At 37.5% G+C, this 24,305-nt stretch overlaps 1 protein-coding gene across 5 annotated transcripts in view; it reads right to left on the bottom strand.

The window, feature by feature from the left end:
• The window catches only part of SCML2 (Scm polycomb group protein like 2), a 115,458-nt gene that overhangs the window by 83,643 nt on the left and 7,510 nt on the right, over window positions 1–24,305 (bottom strand). For all 5 annotated transcript variants that reach the window (XM_081564665.1, XM_081564666.1, XM_081564667.1 and 2 more), the window contains exons 2-3: window positions 7,642–7,687; window positions 5,259–5,327 (exon numbers count right to left, since the gene is read on the bottom strand). In XM_081564665.1, coding sequence (XP_081420791.1) covers window positions 5,259–5,327; window positions 7,642–7,663 — 91 coding nt within the window. In that variant the 5' untranslated portion in view covers window positions 7,664–7,687. The remainder of the gene's footprint in view (window positions 1–5,258; window positions 5,328–7,641; window positions 7,688–24,305) is intronic.

Genomic DNA, 24,305 nt, shown 5'->3' with positions numbered 1-24,305 from the left:
CAGCATTGTTTCTCAATTGACTATTAGATCTCCATCCAGAGTGTCAAGAATATGGTGGCAGAACAAAGCAGAAACTAGTCATCAGTGCAATGACTAACACAGGTTGTTTTAACAATCTATATTTTCTGCTAACTCTTTCTGTTCTTTCTCTCACTTAGTCTTGATGACATATAATGCTAGAAGTAAAGGTCAGAAGGCAGTACACTTTTCCCGGACACTTCAATTCACTGTGTCAGTCACAATGGCCTGAAAGACTTGACAGCAGTACTAAAGGTACTATTAACTCATATAAACTTTAATTCTCATCAAACATGAGGCTTTTTTTCCCTATACTTCCTGTTTAATCTCTTTACTATAAAAATATTAGAGTTTCACAGTTCCCTCCCTAGGGGAATCTGTGTTACTAGCCCCTTATCCATTCTTCAAAGGCTGTAACAGTTCCACTTATACACACACACACACACACTCACACACTGCTGATAAATGTTTAACAGCCAGCTTTCCAGAAAATACAAACAAACAGCCTGACTGGAACTGGTAGTGTTTGCAGATTTCTGTGATGTAAATACCACCACCATGGCTGACTGCAAGATGCCAAGGTAAAGTTACCAACAACACAGTTAGGAAGAAATGTGAGCTGATGCGAAATGTGAGCAAGATTCGGAATATCACTGTTACATGAAATTATGCATTTAATATGTGCACGTACATATGGTATTAAGCATGTCATTTCATAACACTGAATATACCTTTTTAGAGATTTTTACACTTTAAAAAAATACTGGGTTTAATTCTGCTTCCAGATCATGTAAAGCAAGCACTACCACAGTGCTGAAGAGCACGTAGCAAAATGTCAAGAACACAAGCTCTTGACACAAAAATGCTATCTTTCAGTCTAACTCTGCCTTTTACTAGCCAGTGACCCCGAGCAAGTCATTTCATTTTCTCGGCCTCAGTTCCTTTATCTATGAAATGAGGAAAGTAATACGTATAGTATAAGGTATTTTTGAGAACTAACTGAAGTTGTATGCATATAAATAACTTGATAAATACATACTACTTAGTGAAATAAAGATGACATAAAACTAAATGTCATCCGTTGCATCATCGAAAAAGCAATAGAGTTCCAGAAAAACAACCACTTCTGCTTTATTGACTATGCCAAAGCCTTTGACTGTGTGGATCACAACAAACTGTGGAAAATTCTTCAAGAGATGGGAATACCTGACCACTTTACCTGCCTCTTGAGAAATCTGTATGCAGGTCAAGAAGCAACAGTTAGAACTGGACACGGAACATCAGACCGGTTCCAAATAGGGAAAGGAGTACATCAAGGTTGTGTATTGTCACCCTGCTTAGTTAACTTATATGCAGAATACATCATGTGAAATGCCGAGCTGGATGAGCACAAGCTGGAATCAAGACTGTCGGGAGAAGTATCAATAACCTCAGATACGAAGATGAGACCATTATGGCAGAAAGCGAAAAACTAAAGAGCCTCTTGATGAAAGTGAAAGAGGAGAGTAAAAAAGTTGGCTAAAAAGTCAACATTCAAAAACTAAGATCACGGCATCCGGTCCATCACTTCATGGCAAACAGATGGGGAAATAATGGAAAAAGTGACAGACTATTTTTTTGGGCTCCAAAATCACTGCAGATGGTGACTGCAGCCATGAAATTAAAAATCACTTGCTCCTTGGAAGAAAAGCTATGACCAATCTAAACAGCATATTAAAAAGCAGAGACATTACTTTGCCAATAAAGTCCGTCTAGTCAAAGCCACGGTTTTTCGAGTAGTCATGTATGGATGTGAAAGTTGGACTTTAAAGAAAGCTGAGCACCAAAGAACTGATGCCTTTGAACCGTGGTGCTGGAGAAGACTCTTGAGAGTCCCTTGGACGGCAAGGAGATCCAACCAGTCAATCCTAAAGGAAATCAGTCCTGAATATTCACTGGAGGGACTGATGCTGAAGCTGAAACTCCAATACTTTGGCCCCCTGATGCGAAGAACTGACTCATTTGAAAAGACCCCGATGCTGGGAAAGATTGAAGGCGGGAGGAGAAGGGGACAACAGAGAATGAGATGGTGGGATGGCATCACCAACGCAATGGACATGAGTCTGAGCAAGCTCCGGGAGTTGGTGATGGACAGGGAAGCCTGGTGTGCTGCAGTCCATGGGGTCGCAAAGAGTCGGACATGACTGAGAAACTGAACTGAACTGAAATGTCATAGTTGTGCCTAAACTTAAGAATACTGGATAGCTATATTAAAAGTGAAAACTGAGATCCATGGCTTCAAAATTTAACTGACCAGGTTAATTTCAGTGACCTCCTAAGCACTAACCTGACAATCAAGAGACCCAAGGTTCTAACTGAAGCTCTACCACCATATGATCTTGGAGAGCATTAAAAAAAAGAAGAAAACAAAACATGAATGGGGGGGAGAAAATATGACTAGGATGTGATTAAAGAGCCACCATACCAGGATGAAAGGAGTATAAGTTGGAAATAATAACTGAGAAATCAAAGCCATTTCACAATTAGACCTCAAAGAACTTACAAACCAGTTACATTTGTAAAATTTTTCAGTGACACTGGAAAACACTTAATTCATCTAAGACAATGTTTAAAATATTCTATTACTATTTGTGTCTTAACAGGCTATAATTTGAGCTAGCAAATCCTTTATAGCAGTGCTATAAAATACAAGTGCTTTCTATTGCACTGCTAGTTCATGTAACCTCTGGAGCCTTAATTTTTTTCTTTGTTCATAAGGCAAAAATTCTTAGTCCACAACACTATTCAGCTTGGATACCCATATGATGAGAGTCTACCAAAAACATAGTGGAAACACACATAGCAAAAGGCTTTACTAATTTAGATTTGATACATCTGCAACACCACAGTGAGAATTCCTGACCAAAATAGTTGAGAAAGTAGCAGACAAGCCTGAAGTCCCTGTCTGTCTCTGCATTTTTATCCTCATTGACAGATTAGCAGCTGGGGGTCGGGATTTACTCTTTCAGAAAAGAGCCCTGGGAACTGATAGGCCTTTTCATGAGACAGATGTACATCATGTTGTGATCTGCTTGTTGCTTGCACATGTCTGTGGTCCTTCTTGTTTGATTTGTAATCTATTCTAGTCGATACACTAGCCAAAACACCTTTTAGCAAAATGAACATAATCTATGAGGCCCCCTATTCTTCTCCAGAGTAAATCAGAATCATGATGTCTTCCATCAGTGCTAGGCTTGGGTTCAGAGGCTATGTAAAGAAAATGAGCAAAGTATCTAGAGCTTGAAGCTTTTCAGCTGGATGATCGGCACCCATTACCTTATAGTATTTACCACAACTATAACTGGACATTTGTTTAATGTCTACCAAAGCTCAAAGCGACTGAACACACACGCATGCAAGCTCAGACCGCAGGAATCGTGTTTGTCTTATTCATTACTGGATTCCCACAGAAGGTCACCAGTATCTGCCAGGCACTAGGTACTGCAGATGCAGCATTTAATAAAACAGACAAATATCCTGGCTTTCCTGGAGCTTAGCTTCTAGTAGTCACTCACTGATTTCTAAAATAAGATGTTAGGGTCAGGATGCTGAGAAATATCTGCAAATGTCTGTCAATTTGACTAAGAAATCTCATTTTTAATCCGAGTTTCGCAAACAGAAAAGTTTGAAAATTTTGAAAAGTTACTAGTTTCAACTTTTAAGAATATATTCTTCAAATTGATTTTCATGAAATTTCCAGAATAGGCAATTCTATAGAGATAGAAAGAAGGTAAGTGGTTGCCTAGGGAGAGGCACTGTGAGGAAATGCAGAGTGACTACTAGCTAGGTACTAGGATTGCTTTTTGGGGTGATGAAAATATTCTAGAACTGATCATGGTGATGGTTACACAACTCTAGGAATACACTACTGAGAACCACGGAACTGTACACTTGAAATGGGGAGATTGTATGGTATGTGAATTATATCTCAATAAAACTATTATATTAAAAAATGGAAAGGAATTTGTAAGGATGAGGAAGAGCACTCTAACCTAACAGCCTCCATTTCCTTGGAGAGTTTTGGGGATTGGAAGGAAGAGCTGAGGAACAAGAAAGGCCAATGAGAAAGAGAACTAAGGAAACACTGAGGACCCAGCTACAGTAATAAAGAATGACTCCAGGGACTTTCCTGGTGGCCCAGTGGTAAAGATTTCGCCTTTCAATGTAGGGGATGTGGGTTCAAGCCCACGGAACTAAGATCCCACATGCTGCGGGGCAACTAGAGAGCTTCCACACCACAACGAAGACCCAGCGCAGTCGAAATAAAAAAAAAAAAAAAGAATGACTCCATGGGATTACCTCTACAGGCAATCTTTTCGTAGTAACAGAAAGTCATGGATGAACTACTTACTCCAAGAGTGGGGCTGGCAGGGAAGGCACAACAGAAACACAAGGGTCAAGAGGCTTGCCTGGAAATCGCTGGTAAACACACTAAGTTTGCTATTGTATTTTTTTTTTAATTTAGCCTTTTGTCTGCATATGACTTATTTCCTCATTTTCCATAAGAGCAGGTGCAATGGGTCAGAGTCTATCTCCTGAGTCTCTGACATAGTGCTATACACGTGCTATTAACAATAAAAGCTTAAAACATAAATTAATAACTCAGACAATAAAGTTAACATTTACTGAACATTTACTACAAGCCTAGGCATTATATTAGGGGCTTTACATTCCTTTTCTTTAATTCTAATAGTTCCTTGAGTAAGTAGTTATTATCTCTGTGCTACACAGGAGAAAAAAGAGAACATTGAGTAATTTGCCCAAGGTCACAAGGCTAGTAATAAATGAGGCCAAGATTCTAGAAGAGGTCTGTCAGATCCCCCAAATGCCTAAGCTTTAATCCACTAGACTGTCTTTTGACCATCAAAAAAGACATTCACATTGACTCTAGTGTTAGAAAGGTTTTTATTAAAAATTAAATTATTTTAAATTGGTAATACATGGTAATTAATAACTAGATATCTTTACTTTGTCAAAACTGCACTGAAATACATGGTTATCTTTTAACTTAATCCCTCTCTATGTGAAACCAAAGTAAAATTTTCAAAATTAAATACTATCTTTTTGGTCTTTCCTATTGCTTAGAGTTTATATTTACAAGAGCTTACTACACATAGATTATACCAAAAGCAATAAGAGAGTTCATACTAAAACTGAGTGAAGAAGAAATACATGTTCCACTGAACTAATTTAAAACCTACCATTTTGCACAGAAGATGTGCCTGATTGAGGAGCTCTCTCTTGATTCTCCTTCTTTACATCCATTGACTCTTTAAAAAGAGAAAGAAAATAGTGAGCAATACCAGAATAATAGAGCAACAGTTTCAAAGAGTACTTACAAAAACCTAAACTGTATTTTCTAATAGGAACCAGTTTCAATTTTATAATTAAATCCTCACTTTCTGCAAAGGACTTCACTTTCTAATATACAATGTACCTTGTAATTTGTTTATTTGTTTATTGCATGTCTCATTTCACTCAAATGTAAGCTCCAAAAGGTCAGAAATTTTTTCATTTTGTCTCTTATTCACTACTTTCTATCCTCAGTGCCCAGAAAAGGACTTGGCACACAGAACATTCTTGAATATTTGTTAAATAAATGAACAAACCAAAATGAACTGAGCTGATCCTTACAATATTCAGATTAATGTGCCCCAGCAATGAAGTGCATACTTTTGAGAATTTAAAACAACAGAGAAGCTAGACTACAATGTAATTCAACAGACTGTTTGTTGTTGTTCAGTCACTTAGTTGTGTTTGACTCTTTGTGACCCCATGGACTGCAGCACACCAGGGTTCCCTGTCCTTCAACAGACCAGGAAAAGTTTTTCTCTGTGCTAGGCTGAGGAGCTCAAACAGCACTGGACCTTGGAACTTCACCAAATCTAAGATATATTTCATCCACATTTATTATAGTATGTGTTTCTTAAATGACTCATTATGATTATTATGCTGAAAAACTAACCACAATCTTCAATATTATCAAATAAGCACTCTTCTTAACTTCCCCGTTGTCTTAAATATTTTAAATGTATCTGTTTCAATCAGGACCCAAATAAAGTCCATACAGAGCAATGGTAGGTACATTGCTTAAATTTCTTTTGATCTGTAGTCTCCTCTTTGTCTGTTTATTTCCCCTTCCTCTAGCAATATTTTTGCTGGTGATATCAGTTCAGACTTTTCCAGTCTGCAGTCTGCTACTTCCTCATGATACTGGGTTCTTCTGGTCCTTATATTTTCTCTAAATTGATACAGCTATTTCAAGCCAGAAGAGCTTAACCAGATTCAGGTTTAGCTTTTTTGCAAGGAAGAGAGAAAATGACTTCCATAGGTGATGGTGTGTACTTCTCACAGAAGGTTCCTAATATACCTAGTTCTCTCTTCTTGTGATATGAGCAGCCACATATAACTATTGCTTAGATCCATTAGCTCATCAGTGGTCGCATAATGGAGGTATTCTAATTTTATCATCCTGTCTTGATTAGCCAGAAAACTTCTATAGAGAGAAAACTCCCCTCTTCAACCATTCAGTTGCTCTGAGGTAGAGACCACAAAAGGAAGCCACAATCAATGCTTTATGCTTTCTTCTTTATTTTCTAGTTTTCAAAATAATGAATTGTATCCCCACCATTCTCCACAGATGACCAATAAATATTGTTTTGTTTTTTTAGTATCATTATGAACCAACAGATTTAATAACATGGTGTGTTTCCATCTAGTGCTGTTTTACCCTTACTGATGCTTGAACTGTCAAGTGACTGCTTCTTAAAGAAGACTCTAGGAAGGCTGCCAGGTGTACCATTAAATGTATCAGATCTACTTTCTGGTTATGACTGACTCTTCAAGATATGTGAACACTCAAGAGGGATGTATAGGTTACTTTCTATTTAGATAATTTGACTAATATAAAGTAAGTACACATTTATATTTACTAAATAGTTCTATATCAGTATTTTCTAATAGAGAAGAAAGTGAAATTATAAAGGCCTGGTTCCTGCTCAAGGAAAGTTAAGAATCTAGGTACAGAGACTATGCTAAACTAATACACCTGACAAAAACAGAAATAGCAGCGCACAACATTCATCATGAAGCCAGAGTAAAAGTCATGAGAGAGAGAGAACTTAAACTGGGTCTTGAAGGAGGAACAGGATTCAGGACAACAAAAATATGAAGAATATATATTATGGGAAAGAAAATACAACTCAAAACAGAGAGTGAAAATGACTGTGACAAACTCATGGGACAGTGAGCTGACTTCTCACTAGAGCAGGACAGGATGAAGCATTTTTTTATCATCCATATTTAAGTAAGAAAATTTGGACTGTGATCTTGGCTGTCATAGATTGTTATATGACCTGTTCACTTAACCTCCCTGAGTGTCAGCTTTCTCATTTATAAAACTAAGAAGGGAAAACAAGATTACCTTTAATAGCTATTCAGTTCTAAAACTCCAATTCTTAGCACTTAACATCTTCCATTAATTTCATTTTTCAAAAAAGCTTTTTTTAAAACATCCAGTCTACCAAAAGATACTAATTTCAAATGATTGACTAAAAGTATCATCTTTAGACAAGTAAACCTTACCTTCTTTCACTGTCTGCCCCATGGTATCTCTCTCTGGTGTGCTTTCCTACAAGGAGAAAAATCAATTACTGCCTCCTTTTAACATAATACATTTCTGCAGGGTGGTATTATTAGAAATCAGCTATAATGGGACTACATCAAATTAAAAAGCTTCCGCACAGTGAAAGACACTAAACAAACTGAAAAGGTAACCTACTGAATGGTAAAAAAAAAAAAATTGCAAATAATATACCCAATAAGGGGTGGATATCCAAAATATACAAGGAATTCATACAACTTAACATCAAAAAACAATCTGATTAAAAAATGGGCAGAGGATCTGAAAAGATTATTTTTCCAAAGAAGATACACAAATGGCCAATAAGCACATAAAAAGATGTTCAACATCACTAGTTATCAGGGAAATGTAAATCAAAACTTTAACGAGATATCATCTCACAGAACGGCTAGTATCAAAAAGACAACAAATAACAAGTCTTGGTAAGGATGTGGAGAAAAGGGAATCCTTATGCACTGTTGGTGGGAATACAAATTGGTGCAGATACTATGGAAAACAGTATGGAGATTCCTCAGAAAATTAAAAATAGAACTACCACACGATCCAGCAACTGCACTCCTGAGTATTTATCTAAAGAAAACAAAAACACTAATTCAAAAATATATATGCAACCCCATGCTCACTTGTATTGTAAACATTGTAACATTATTTACAATAGCCAAGATATGGAAGCAACCCAAGCATCCATCAGCAGATAAATGGATAAAGACGATGTGGGGTATATATACACAGCGGAGCACTACTCAGCCATAAAAAAGAATAAAATCTTGCCATTTGCAACAGCATGCATGGACCGGGAGGGTATTATGCTAAATGAAGTATGGCAGACAGAGAAAGACAAATATTGTATGATTTCACTTACATATGTAATCTAAAAAAACATAACAAAACAAAAGTCATAAATACAGAAAACAGGTTGTTGCCAGAAGGGACGGGGTTGGGAGAAAGAAAGGTGAGGGAAATTAAGAGGGACAAATTTCCAGTTGCAAAATAAATGAGTCACAGATATGAAATGTACAGTGTGGGGAATACAGTCAATAATTATGAAGTATTTTTGTATGGAGCGAGCGAGCCCCTGGTGGCTCAGACAGTAAAGAGTCTCCCTGCAGTGAGGGAGACCCAGGTTCAATCCCTGTGTTGGGAAGATTCCCTGGAGAAGGAAATGGCAACCCACTTCAGTATTCTTGCCTGGAGAATCCCATGGATGGAGGAGCCTAGCAGACTATACAGTCCATGGGGTCACAAAGAGTCAGACAAGACTGAGCGACTTCACCTTCACTTTCATCTTTGTATGACAACAGATCATGATTATAACTAGATTTATCCTGGTGATCATTTTGAAATGTACAGATATCCGGAATCACTATGCTATGTAAGAGAAACTAACATAGTGTTGTACGTCAATTATACTTTAAAAACAAAGAAACAAACTCAGAAAAAAAGATCAGATTTGTCATTACTAGAAGTAGAGAGGGTTGGGGGGAGAGAAGGAAAAATTGGCTGAAAGCAGTCAAAATGCACAAATAAAATAAATGCTAGTTATAAGATATATAAATGCTAGGGATGCAATGTACCACATGATAAATATAATTGACACTGCTGTATATTACATATGAAAGTTGAGATTAAATCCTAAGAGTTGGCATCATAAGGAAAAATTTGTTTTCTATTTCTTTAATTTTGTACCTTTATGAGATGATGGATATTCACTAAACTTATTGTGATAATCATTTCATGGTGTATTTAAGTCAAATCATGCCAATTATATCAGTAAAATTGGAAGAAAAAAAATAAAGGTTAAAAAAAAAAGAAATCAGCTATAGAGTTAGATCATTTTAATCTCTTTCCCTTGAATAAAAATAAGTTCAGTAGATTAGTAGTTGCTAGGGGCTGGAGGAAGAGGGACTCAGGAGTGACTGTTAATGGGTATGGGTGTAAATATGGGTAAGGGGTTTCTTTTTTAAGGTGAGGAAAATGTTATGGAATTATACAGTGGTGATGGTTGTAGAACCTTATGAATACACTAGAAACCACTGAATTGTACACTTTAAAAGGTTAAATTTTATGGTTAAATGAATAAAAAAGAGCAGATGGAAAGCTAGTAGAGTTGAGATTCAAACTAACAACTATTCCAAAAGCTGACTTACGCCCATGTTACCAACAGGTGGAAGAATTATAACTGTGTTGATGAAACCTGTAAGAAGTGCCAGTCTTCTAACAAGATAATTACTTGTTAAAAGGCCTCTGTATTTTGAGCCACTAAATCTTTCATTAATTCAAACTTTTTCTGCATGTCCTTGATATGCCAAGCACTCTACAAAAAAAAAATAATATACTGTCCTTGACTCTCTAGTCAAAAATAGGCACATGAACAAAACACATTGAGTGTTATAAAAGAAAAAGTACATGAAACATTGAACATGGCAAAGGGACAGCTACCTCTCACTACAATGTGTGCCTGTAGTCAGAACACAACAATGTACGTAACAGAAGGTAATTTGTTATTTAAAGGAAGCCTCTTGAGAAACCTGTATGCAGGTCAGGAAGCAACAGTTAGAACTGGACATGGAACAACAGACTGGTTCCAAATAGGAAAAGGAGTACGTCAAGGCTGTATATTGTCACCCTGCTTATTTAACTTATATGCAGAGTACATCATGTGAAATCCCAGGCTGGATGAAGCACAAGCTGGAATCAAGATTGCCAGGAGAAATATCAATAACCTCAGATATGCAGATGACACCACCCTTATGGCAGAAAGCGAAGAACTAAAGAGCCTCTTGATGAAAGTGAAAGAGGAAAGTGAAAAAGTTGGCTTAAAGCTCAACGTTCAGAAAACTAAGATCATGGCATCTGGGCCCATCACTTCATGGCAAATAGATGGGGAAACAGTGGAAACAGTGGCTCACTTTATTTTGGGGGCTCCAAAATCACTGCTGATGGTGATTGCAGCCATGAAATTAAAAGATGCTTACTCCTTGGAAGGAAAGTTATGACCAACCTAGATAGCATATTAAAAAGCAGAGACACTACTTTGCCAACAAAGGTCCGTCTAGTCAAGGCTATGGTTTTTCCAGTGGTCATGTATGGATGTGAGAGTTGGATGGTGAAGAAAGCTGAGCTCCGAAGAATTGATGCTTTTGGACTGTGGTGTTGGAGAAGACTCTTGAGAGTCCCTTGGACTGCAAGGAGATCCAACCAGTCCATCCTAAAGGAGATCAGTCCTGGGTATTCATTGGAAGGACTGATGTTGAAGCTGAAACTCCAATACTTTGGCCACCTCATGCGAAGAGTTGACTCATTAGAAAAGACCCTAAAATGCTGGGAAGGATTGGGGGCAGGAGGAGAAGGGGACGACAGAGGATGAGATGGTTGGATGGCATCACCGACTCGATGGACATGGGCTTGGGTAAACTCCGCGAGTTGGTGATGGACAGGGAGGCCTGGCGTGCTGTGATTCATGGGGTCGCAAAGAGTCAGATACAACTGAGCGACTGAACTGAACTGAACTATGGTGAATATGTTCTCTAAGCCACCCAGAACATCACCTGCACCTCTGACTCAACAGATTTATACTCAAGCATCACCTCACAAAACTTGCTTCTTCTAACATTTTTGTTTCTCTTACTAACACCACTACTTTTCCAGGTGCTTGGCCTTAAAACCCCAGCTATGACTAAATGAAGTTCTCTTATTTCACTCACATATTCAATCAGTGGCCAACATGTGCTCTCTCATTTCCCTTTCCCCTGCTATTAACCGGTTTTGGTGTTGTTTAGTCACTAAATCCTGTCTGACTCTTTTGTGACCCCACAAACTGTAGCCCACCAGGCATGGGATTTCCCAGGCAAGAATACTGGAATGGGTTGCCATTTCTTTCTCCAGGGGATCTTCTCAACCCAGGTATCGACCGGAGTCTCCTGCATTGCAGGTGGATTCTTAACTGTTGAGCTACCAGGGAAGAGGGAAGCTATTAACTGGTTTACACCCTCATCAGCTCCTGCCTGGTCTAATACCATAGCACCCTAACTGGTCTTACCACAAGGGTCTACCCCCACCCCAAACTACCCAATATACAATCTCATACATTGTCTGAACTGTTTTCTGCTCAAATTACCCTCCTACTTTAGTAATCTCACTGACTACTGAATTGAACAAATCTTCGTTGGGACATATTTAAAGCCCCTCATAATTTCAAAGCCACCTAACATCTACCACCTATAGCTATTCTGTGGCCTAGCCCAAACCTCATCATGTTATTCTATCTACATGGGACACCCTTTCCTCCTCTTCTGCTTCTGGAAATCCTATCCATCCTTTAAAGCCCAACATAAATGCAAGCTCCTTCTTGTAGCCTCTCTTGTTCCTTTCTACATTACCACCATCTGTTTGCAGGTGTGGTCTGGTTATTTATATAACCATACTTACAGAATTCTTGTTATATGCCTGATGCTGTTTGGATAGAAGATATACGATCTACTACAGAAGAGCTATAAATCTAGTGGGAAAGACATATTAACAAATAGTTATCGAAAAAAGCAAGATAATATACAGGCTCTTCAGGAAGGTAGGAGGTACAATTAACTGGGAATATGTCAATAAAAGAAGGCTTCTCAGAGGAAGTGGTATGTAAACTGGTTCTTTAAAGGTGAACATTAAAATGAGCAGAGAAGACAGGGAGGAATTTCAGGTTGAGGGCACAAAATGAGTGAACACTAAAGAAGATCCTGCCTGGTCAACTTGATTATGAAACGCTGGAGCTGCTCCGGTTCCTTCTGGGCTCTCATCTCCCTCTACAGTCTCTCAGGAGCCAAGCATACACAGGCAACTTGCAAAGTATTACCTTTCCCTCCCAGATTGGTCCTCTGAAAGTCAGACTGAAATAATTAAATGGATTTGATATTTGATACCACTGTGGAGGATACTGTAAGTTAAGGACCACAGCCTAACAGTGAAAAAGAAAAAGTGAAAAATATAAAGGGTGCTGAATTGAAGCAGAAAGTAAAGGGAGATGAGCCACAATCCAGGTAGGGACTAAAGGAAGTTAACCAACTCTAGTCAGAAAGCAAAAACTTGTGAATTACATTAAACTAAATCCCATTACTACACAAAGGATTTAGTTCAAAAAAACTGAGGGATGAATCACACACAGAAGATAAACCCAGGTTCCTATGTTCTTCTCTAAAATCTCCATAAGTGAGTTCTTAATCCCAACTGGTATCAACTGTTGCCATTAGTTGAGTGATTTTGTAAATCCTAGAAGGTAAAAATATGTGTTTAGAAATAATTAGAAACAAATTTTTTTATCTTCCCCCCTTCATCTTAATTGAAGTAGAGTTGATTTACAGTATTTGTTAATTTCTGCTGTATAGCAAAGTGACTCAGTGACACACACATATACACTCTTTTATATATACTTTTCCTGAAGACCTAAATAAATAAATCCATGTACCATGTCAGAGGAACCAGAGATCAAATTGCCAACAACCACTGGATCATCGAAAAAGCAAGAGAGTTCCAGAAAAACATCTATTTCTGCTTTATTGACTATGCCAAAGCCTTTGACTGTGTGGATCACAATAAACTGTGGAAAATTCTGAAACAGATGGGAATACCAGACAACCTGATCTGCTTCTTGAGAAACCTGTATGCAGGTCAAGAAGCAACAGTTAGAACTGGACATGGAAAAACGGACTGGTTCCAAATAGGAAAAGGAGTATGTCAAGGCTGTATATTGTCACCCTGCTTATTTAACTTATATGCAGAGTACATCATGAGAAACACTAGGCTGGAAGAAACACAAGCTGGAATCAAGATTGCCGGGAGAAATATCAATAACCTCAGATATGCAGATGACATCACCCTTATGGCAGAAAGCGAAGAAGAACTAAAGAGCCTCTTGATGAAAGTGAGAGAGGAGAGTGAAAAAGTTGGCTTAAAGCTCAACATTCAGAAAACTAAGGTCATGGCATCTGGTCCCATCACTTCATGGCAGATAGACTGGGAAACAGTGGCAGACTTTATTTTTGGGGCTCCAAAATCACTGCAGATGGTGATTGCAGCCATGAAATTAAAAGACGTTTGCTCCTTGGAAGAAAAGTTATGACCAACCTAGACAGCATATTAAAAAGCAGAGACATTACTTTGCCAACAAAGGTCTGTCTAGTCAAAGCTATGGTTTTTCCAGTAGTCATGAATGGATGTGAGAGTTCGACTAGAAACAAAGCTGAGTGTCGAAGAATTGATGATTTTGAACTGTGGTGTTGGAGAAGACTCTTGAGAGTCCCTTGGACTGCAAGGAGATCCAAACAGTCCATCCTAAAGGAAATCAGTCCTGAATGTTCATTGGAAGGACTGATGCTGAAGCTGAAACTCCAGTACTTTGGCCACCTGATGCGAAGAACTGACTCATTTGAAAAGACCCTGATGCTGGGAAAGATTGAAGGTGGGAGGAGAAGGGGACAAGAGAGGATGAGATGGTTGGCTGGCACCACTGACTCAATGGAAATGAGTTTGAGTCCATCACCGGGAGTTGGTGATGGACAGGGAGGCCTGGCATGCTGCAATCCATGGGGTCGCAGAGAGTTGGACATGACTGAGCGACTGAACTGAACTGAACTGATACACAAACAGCTCATACAACTGAACAACAGAAAAAAAAATCAATCAAAATATAGGCAGAAGATCTTAATAGACATTTCTCCAAAGAAGACATACAGATGGCCAGTAGGCACATGAAAAGATGCTCAACATCACTAATTATCAGAGAAATGCAAATCAAAAGTACAATTCAAATCAAAACCACACTGGTCAGAATGACCATCATTAAAAAGTCTACAAATAACAGATGCTGGAAAGGGTGTGGTGAAAAAGGATCCTCCCCTACACTGTTCATGGGAATGTTAAGTTGGTGCAGCCACTATGGAGAACAATATGGAGATTTCTCAGGTAACTAAAAATAAAATAACCAAATGATAAGAACAAAATAATGCCAATTTGCAGTGACATGGATGCAAGTAGAGATGATCATAATAAGTGAAGTAAGAAAGAGAAGGACAAATACCATATGCTATCACTTATATGTGAAATCTAAAATATGGCAATGGGGGAAGGGGAGGGAGGCTCAAGAGTAAAGTGATGCATGTATAATTAGGGCTTATTTGTGCTGTTGTATGGCAGAAACCAACACAAGATTGTAAAGAAAGGTTCTTCCAATGAAAAAATAAATTTAAAAAAAAAGAATCACCAGCTCAATACCAGAAAAACAAACAACCCTATCAAAAAGTGGTCAGAAGACCTAAACAGACATTTCTCCAAAGAAGACATACAGATGACCAAAAAATACATGAAAATATGCTCAACATGGCTCATTATTAGAGAAATGCAAATCAAAACTAAAATGAGGTATCACCTCACCCCAGTTAGAATGGCCATCATCAAAAAATCTACAAACAATAAATTCTGGAGAGGGTGTGGAGAAAAGGGAATGCTCTTGCACTGTTGGAGGGAATGTAAACTGATACAGCCACTATGGAGAACAGTATGGAGATGCCTTAAAAAAACTAGGAATAAAACCACCATATGATCCAGTAATTCTACTACTGGGCATACTCCTTGAGGAAACCATAAGTGAAAAAGACATGTATCCCAGTGCTCACTGCAGTACTATTTACAACAGCTGGGACATGGAAGCAACCTAGACGTTCATCGATAGATGAATGGATAAAGAAATTGTACATATATACAATGGAATATTACTCACCCGTCAAAAGGAACGCATTTGAGTCAGTTTTAATGAGGTGGATGAACCTAGAGTCTATTATGCAGAGTGAAGTAAGTCAGAGAAAAACAAATATCATATGTTAATGCATATATATGGAATCTAGAAAGATGGTACTGATGAACTTATCTGCAGGGCAGTAATGGATATGCAGACATAGAGAACAGATTTGTAGACACAGTAGGGGAAGAAGAGAGTAGGACAAATGGAGAAAACAGCAATGAAACATGTACATTATCATATGTAAAACAGATAACCAGTGGGAAATTGCTGTATGACACAGGGAGCTCAAAATCAGTGCTCTGTGACAACTGAGAGAGGTGGGATGGGGTGGGAGATGGGTTCAAGAGGGAGGGGACACATGTATACCTGTGGCTGATTCATGTTGATATATGGCAGAAACCAACACACTATTGTAAACCAATTATCCTACAATTAAACATAAAGATTGCAAAAAAAAATTTAAAAAGGAATAAAAAAAACATTAAAAATAAATAAGATAAAATATAGCACAAACGAATCTATCTACAAAACAGAAATAGACTCACAGACATAGAGAACAGACTTGTGGCTGCCAAGGGAGAGGGGGGTAGAGGAAGGAAGAACTGGAAAAGTAGGATTAGCAGATGTAAACTACTGTATATAGGATGGATAGACAATAAGGTCCTACTGTATAGCACAGGGAACTATATTCAATAACCTATGATAAACCATAATGGAAAAGCACACAGAAAAGAATGTTTATAAGTGAGTCACTCTGCTGGACAGTAGAGATTGGCACAACATTGTAAATCAATTATACTTCAATTAAAAACAAAAAAGAAAACAACACTTCACTCACAATAAACAAAAATTACCTTGAGATAGTTCATAAATCTAAACATAGAGCCTGAAACTATAAAATTTCTAGAGGAAAACATAGAAATACTGTAATTTTGAATTAGACAACGATTTCTTAGATATGACATAAAAAAGCACATGTATAAAACAAATAATTGATAAACTGGACTTCATCAAAACTAACAACTGCTCTTCAAATGACACTATTAAGAAAACAAAAGTATAAACTACAGAATGGAAAAAAATGTTTGCAAAACACAGATGTGATAAAAGATCAGTATCCAGAATATACAAAAAAATGACAACTCAATTTTTCAAAGGCAAACAGAGCACAATAAAAGCATAATTGGCAAAAGATTTGGACAATCACTTCGCTAAAGATACACAAGTGGCCAACTGCTGCTGCTGCTAAGTCGCTTCAGTCGTGTCCGACTCTGTGCGACCCCATAGACAGTAGCCCACCAGGCTCTGCCGTCCCTGGGATTCTCCAGGCAAGAACACTGGAGTGGGTTGCCATTTCCTTCTCCAATACGTGAAAGTGAAGTCACTCAGTCGTGTCCAACCCTTAGTGACCCCATGGACTGCAGCCTACCAGGCTCCTCCGTCCATGGGATTTTCCAGGCAAGAGTACTGGAGTGGGTTGCCATTTCCTTCTCCAATGGCCAACTAGCATGTGAAAAAATGTTTAAAAAAAATCATTAGTATTCAGGGGAGCACAAGTTAAAGCCACAATGATATATCACCACATAAATGGTTAAAATTAAAAAGACTGACACTACCAAATGTTGGTAAAGATGAAGAACTGGAACTCATTCAGTGCTGATGGTAATAGAAAACAAGTATTTCTATTAAAATAGAACGTTCTTAGAGCTAAACACAAAGAAATATTCTTAACTTTAAAACTAATGTTTTGGAATCCAAAGCACTTGCTTTAGAAGTAGAACCACACACCAAAGAATAAAATATTCTACTTATCCCTAGATAAAAACAGGAAGAATTCCAGACCCCTTTAGTTTGAGATTAGCCATATTAAATAAAACCAACTCTTTTATTAGAGTTTAGAAACATTTCCTTTTCAATTGTCATAGTCATTCAGCACCAATGAGCAGACCTATCCTCCTGTGAAGTCCAAAGTCATGTCAAATAAAGACTTCAACATACAAAAAGAACCCAAACTCTTTAGGAAATGAGTCAGTGACTCAATAAACCTTCCTTTTCAGTCATTATGGTGTCAAAGTTCACTGAGTTGTTAAGAAGACATTAAAAGTGAGCTTGTGTCCATCACAGTAATTTAAGGATTCTTTCAGGGTCATGATAAAATCAAAATCATTTGCCCTAAACACTCTTCTTCACTATTAACAGTCTTTACTGCTTTCCCTCTTGAGTCACATAGCTTCCATGTTCATTTCAATGTTAAATGAAATAGTTTTTCCCTTAAGAGACGATGATACTGCCTTGTTTTATTTCCTTTACATACATACACACACACACACACACACACACACACACACACACACAGCATCTAGAACAGTGCTAGGCAAACTGAACACCTGAGTGAATATTCACCAACCTTTAATAAAACATTAGTTCTTTTCAAACATTTTGAAAGTCAATCATCTCATTGGAGACTTATCTTATTTCTTACTCTTCCCAAGTTCAATACTTGGCATATGCAAATGTATAAATTCTCATTCAATTTATGCATCAAATGTACAATCAAAGTGAATGCTTAAACTTACTTTTAGGCAAATAAGAATTTCTGTGTTAGAAAGTATCACTACTTAAACTATCTAAACTTCAAAGGGCCTTGCACTATACACACTAAACTGTACAGCAAAATATTATAGTGTCCTCCTTGTTACAAAAATTCCCAAACTTTAAAAGAAAAAGAATTAAACTCTCTGATGGGAAAATGGATAATTCCATTCCAAAGAAACAAATATATCAACTGTTTCTCTACTGGACTCTCAAACTACAAAAGCCAATCCATTTAGACCTGTAAACAGAATAATCTTTTTTTGTTTTAAACACATACTTTTATTTACAGACATGTACCCATAATCCCATGGGTCAAGCAAGTGTTTATGCCCATCAAAATCAACAAGGCAAGGCCTCTGCCCTCTGGGAGCTCCCCTGAAGGGCTCCCAGGCTATGTTTCTAACCAACGTTTAGCAGATATCAAAGCAAGTCTTCTATGTTTACCTGCTCACCTCTCCTCACACACTACAAAGTGATTGAGAATCACTTACTCTTCCTTGTAGTTCTCCCACAACTAGCACAAAGACTTGCACCTAAAAAGAAGTACTCAAACGTTCTGATAGTAACTAAAATCTCACTCTAAGTGTATATATAGGTCTCTACAGGATTACATGAAGTTATTTAACCACGGAGAGAAACATAGGACATATACTAGGCTGTTATTAAGGCTTACTTGGGAAGGTAAAGATAAGATGATGGTATGTGTGGAAGGTGGCATTATTACTTGTATAAAATTTTGCATAAGTTTGCATAAAGTAATGCAAAAATATTTTGGTGATCCTCCTTTTGTGCATCACAGGGTGGTGAGATTTTAGGTGAACTTTATTTTCTTTCTTATATTTTGATGTATGATTTGAATTCTTTACCATAGTATATATTAAATAACCAAAGAAAGTTATTTTCATTTGCGGGGGAATATACCCTGACAGTTGTTTTTTTTTTTCTTAATAATCCCTAAATGCCTGGCTTATCACACAAGTTTTAATAAATTATGTGGTTACTGTGATGGTTACTGGTAACCATAACAATTACACAGAAATATTATTTCTAGTGCTCAAAGCCATTACAAATTACTTCATCTCCCTGAGTCTTGGTTTTCCCATATGTAAATTAAGACTATTACCATCTACAATTTCTACTGTGGTCATGAAATTAAATGAGATAGTGCAGGTAGAGCATCTAGCATAGTATCCTGAACAACTAGAAACTCAAAGACTGTTTTCTATCCCATCCCATCTGTCCTAATTAAAACTCCCCAAGATGAATGAGTTTTAGCATTAACACAACAGCAATTATGCTGTAAAATGAACCTATATTCCTACTTTGATTCCTGAAAATTACTTATTCACTTTCAAAGTATAAACTAAAATGTTAAGTTTAAGACACTTTTAAATTAAACTAATAAACATACATATATGTAATGCCCAGACATATAATTACCAAAGAAAACAGCCACCATCTCCCAGCTAGCATTATCAGAAAGCTTATATATTCTAGCTGGAGTCAAAAAATCTTGATGGAGTGCCATGTTGAATGACTCTGAGGTATAATTATTCATGAATGTATTATTTCCTTTAGGGTTGGTGAGTATTAAAAAGAGCTTCAGGTTTTTTGTGAACTAAAAGGGCCTTTATAAACTACTAGAAACTAGAATGGTTTAGGGATTTTTTTTTTCCTTCTTTTGCACACATTCATCAACTCTCTTAAAAATTAGAACACAGATAGGTAAAAGGGGGAGTAGGAAATCACATATAATCCCACCATCAAACACTACCTGCTCAGTTCAGTTCAGTCTTTGCGACCCCATGAGCTGCAAAACACCAGGCCTCTCTGTTCAACACCAACTCCCAGAGCCCACCCAAACCCATGTCCATTGAGTCGGTGATGCCATCCAACCATCTCATCCTCTGTCATCCCCTTCTCCTCCTGCCCACAATCTTTCCCAGCATCAGGGTCTTTTCAAATGAGTCAGCTCTTCACATCAGGTGGCCAAAGTATTGGAGTTTCAGCTTCAGCATCAGACCTTCCAATGAACACCCAGGACTGATCTCCTTTAGGATGGACTGGTTGGATCTCCTTGCAGTCCAAGGGACTCTCAAGAGTCTTCTCCAACACCACAGTTCAAAAGCATCAATTCTTTGTGCTCAGCTTTCTTTATAGTCCAACTCTCACATCCATACATGACTACTGGAAAACCCATAGCCTTGACTAGATGGACCTTTTGTCGGCAAAGTATTGTCTCTGTTTTTTAATATGCTGTCTAGGTTGGTCATAACTTTCCTTCCAAGGAGTAAGTGTCTTTTAATTTCATGGCTGCCATCACCATCTGCAGTGATTTTGGAGCCCCCAAAAATAAAGTCTCTCACTGTTTCCACTGTTTCCCCACCTATTTGCCATGAAGTGATGGGCCCAGATGCCATGATCTTAGTTTTCTGAATGTTGAGCTTTAAGCCAACTTAAATCAACTACACTTCAAGAAAAATAAATAAGATTTTAAAAAGACAATATCCACTGTTAACCATCTGGTGTATATCGTTTCAATTTTTAAAAAACCTCATATAAATCCATATACAATGTACATTTGAACCACTTTTAAATGTACATTTGACAAATCTCATATATCAATAAACTTCAAATAAAGTTCTGCCCATATTTGAAAGTCAATATTTTTAGCTAAAATGAAAACTAGACAAAAATAAATGCCTTTTAACAGTTCATGCCTTAAGGAAAAACTCCACTATTCTCAAGATTAGCATTCAGAGCAGGACAAAAGTTATTGCTTATTCTGCAATCTAAAACGTGATAAACAGCAAGGTAGATGAAAATCCATTTACCAGGATTTGGGAATAATTTTTAAGTTTATCACTATACTTATCAAACATTTTTTATAATGTTTGATCTCATCAAAACTTTCCACCACTTTCTATATAATTGTTATATAATACACCACTTTCTTTTTTAAAAGGATTAGCAGTTCCAATATAAAAATACACTTATAACCAAGTGGGGCTTTTAATTAAAAAGAGCAAATAAAATGTATTAGTTGGAAAAAATTTAGTATTCAACCAGAATGATTAATTTCTCTCTGGTCTACAAAAGTCTCACTTCAAGATAAACATATACACAAACTGAATGGGAAAGATAGGCACTTTCCTAGCACTGAATACTAGGAGAAATCTGTATAGATTTTGATGTAAAGGAATATTGGCTAATTTAATAGAAAGTGTCTTTGACTAAGTAATTTGAGAAAAAACAGAAGTTATATTGTCCCTCTTAAAATGCCCCAGCATTATAATGTAATTCACTTATGTCTTTCAGATACAATAGGATAGACATTATAGAAGTTAAAGGACTACACCACATTCTTTTGGTAAACGCTGGATAGCATCAATTCACAGCTGAATCCTCAGAACACCTCAAAGATACTGTGGAGTTAAAACATACGACTTACATACCAGATATGCAATATAACACAGCTGTCATCTTTCTGGAAAATATTAGGACCCTGATCTTCTTTCAAAAATAAATACATACCTCATTTCCACAGTGGCAGTCTGCAGAAGAAACTGCAGAAAAGCTTAACTTTGCTCTCAATATACTTTGAACTGCCTCAGCACTTTAAAAAAAAAGACTCAAATAAGACCCCCAAAGTAGTTCTCCATGTTACATGGGAGAGAAAATTTTGGTGAAAAAAAAAATTAGAAGCTTTGTTTTACTTTTGCCAGAACTAAGAGAAGTTGTTTCACTAAATGCATATAAGGAGCAACATCATGCCATAAAAAAAAAAAAAAAATCAAATATAAGCCAAAAAAAGTACTAGGTTATAGTATCTGACATTGGCATTTCCTTTACCAAAGACCACAATTACATTAAATCTAGCAGTTGTATCTAGCAGGCTTTGAACAAGGATAGATAGTGCAGGGCAGGGGTCTTTTACAAAACCATTTGTTTTGCAAATTATATCTTATAACAGAATTAAGAGCTGATAATAAATCAAAAATGCTTTGAAAGTCTTACAATGTTTTAAATCATTTTCTTAGTATGATTAAACAATGCAAAACAATGATTAAAGTGGAATCATTCAACCTAAAATCCTATTGCTCTTATTTGATTCTGGAGAAAATTCTACAATTTTTTTTTTTAAAGACCATTTTAAAGAACTATTTAGCAAGTTAATGAGTCCGTAATTCTAAGATTACAGGGCTCTTCCATTATTTGTTTGGGTGTTTTTTCTTTTTCCCTTTCCCTTGTGTTTTGTTTTGAAAAAGAGGTAATACACCTTGAGTCTCTAATTAGAGACCACTATCTGAACAGTCAATAAAGGATAACATTTTGACAAGGACAGGAACTAAACAAGTCTGACTAGCAGGAAATTTCCCAGGGCCCTTTTAAATTTAGGCTATTAGTCAGATGTTATAAAATGGATGGAATTACAGAATCTCAACCTGAGAGAACATAAACAAAATACAGATGCAAAGCTGAAAAAAATAAATGTGTTCCCTCACAAACAGCAAAGTTTGCTGCCATATGTGCCAGACAGAAGCCCCAAAGGTGGGGATAACGTCCAAATTTAAGCATTCATTATTCACCTGTTCATTCAACCTCCCATTTGACAGATATTAAAATCCAAATTTTTTTAAAGAGTCGTGACCTTAAAAAGAGACAACACTGAATTTTTATAGGTGTAGAAAAGATTCTCAACTATATCTTTACCAAAGTAATCTTTCCTGACGACCAGGGTTTTGGTAATAAATATAATGGTAACACCCATAATACAGAGTTGCTGGGCTCCCTCACTTTCTGTGATCTGGCCTCTACGTTCCCTCTCCTACAACTGCTTTCCAAGGCCCCCGTTACCTCCCAGACATCAAACCCTATTTCAGCATTGAGTCGTAGTTTTCCTTGACACTTTAGGAGCCCTCTGTGATAGATCCATCAACCCTCATCCCAGACACCTCTCTTCTTTGAGCCCCATGTGTTATTTATTCCCTGGTTGTCCTACATTTATTATCCCTCTGTGTCTACTTCCTCCCGCTGTCCTAGCCATTGATCTTCTCTAGTCACTCAGTCTCCTTCTCTACATTCTAGAAACTTTTAGAATCTAGAATCTCATTCTATTTCATGGTTCATGCAAATTTCTATGTGGATAAATCCTATATCAAAACCTCTCGTCCCAACCTCTCTCCAAAATTTCTATTCTAGCCAATTGAACATCACTCTGAATGCCTCACAACCACGTCAACTACTACATACTTTTAAAAATCAAATTCAGGGAATACATGGAGGTCCAGTGGTTAGGACTCTCAGCTTCCACTGCAGAGGGCCCAGGTTCCAGCCCTGGTTGGGCAACTAATATCCGGCAAGCTGCATGGCATGGCCAAAAAAAACCCAAAAAACAAACAAAATCAAACTCTTTTGACCTCCAAAATGAGTTTCTCTCCCTCTGCTTCCTATTCTAGACATTATAAACTACCAATCTTTCTGAATTAGAAGTCATCTTTGAGTACCCTACTCCTCTGTCCAATATCTTATCAATTACCAAGTTCTGTTGATTCTTGAAGCTCAGAAAGAAAGTTGTGAAAGAAAAACGATTCAAATCTAGGTATCAGACACCAAAACAAAAGACAGAGCTCCAAACACTGTTCGTGCTTTAAAAGGGAGAAGTAAGAAGACAGATGTTGAAGCTGAAACTCTGATACTTTGGCCACCTCATGCGAAGAGTTGACTCACTGGAAAAGACCCTGATGCTGGGAAGGATTGGGGGCAGGAGGAGAAGGGGACGACAGAGGATGAGATGGCTGGATGGCATCACCGACTCGATGGACATGGGTTTGGGTAAACTCCGGGAGTTGGTGATGGACAGGGAGGCCTGGCGTGCTGCGATTCATGGGGTCGCAAAGAGTCAGACACGACTGAGCGACTGAACTGAACTGAAGGAGACAGACGCCCTGCACAGAATGGATCCTTGAAGACAGGAGAAAATGAAGATTATGGTCCCTGGGGTCTACTGATGGTGGTGCTGGCAGTGGTGATAATAAATACTAAGAGCTGTCACTTACTGAGCTCCTGCTAAATGTGTGGTACCCTTCTAGAACCCTACTCTGGTTCACTTTTGTATTCTGCAGTATCTATCCACCAAGTCTATCACAAAGTAGGGCCCCCAAAATGTTTGCTAAATTAGTAAATCTGTTGTGCTACAGTATACTTATATCTAAGCCATATAGTCCT

The sequence above is a fragment of the Giraffa tippelskirchi genome, chromosome X (genome assembly GCF_054371585.1).
Source record: "Giraffa tippelskirchi isolate mGirTip1 chromosome X, T2T-mGirTip1v1.2.pri, whole genome shotgun sequence".
In the NCBI taxonomy this organism is placed as follows: Eukaryota; Metazoa; Chordata; class Mammalia; order Artiodactyla; family Giraffidae; genus Giraffa; species Giraffa tippelskirchi.
This window is presented reverse-complemented; position numbering and strand designations above follow the sequence as displayed.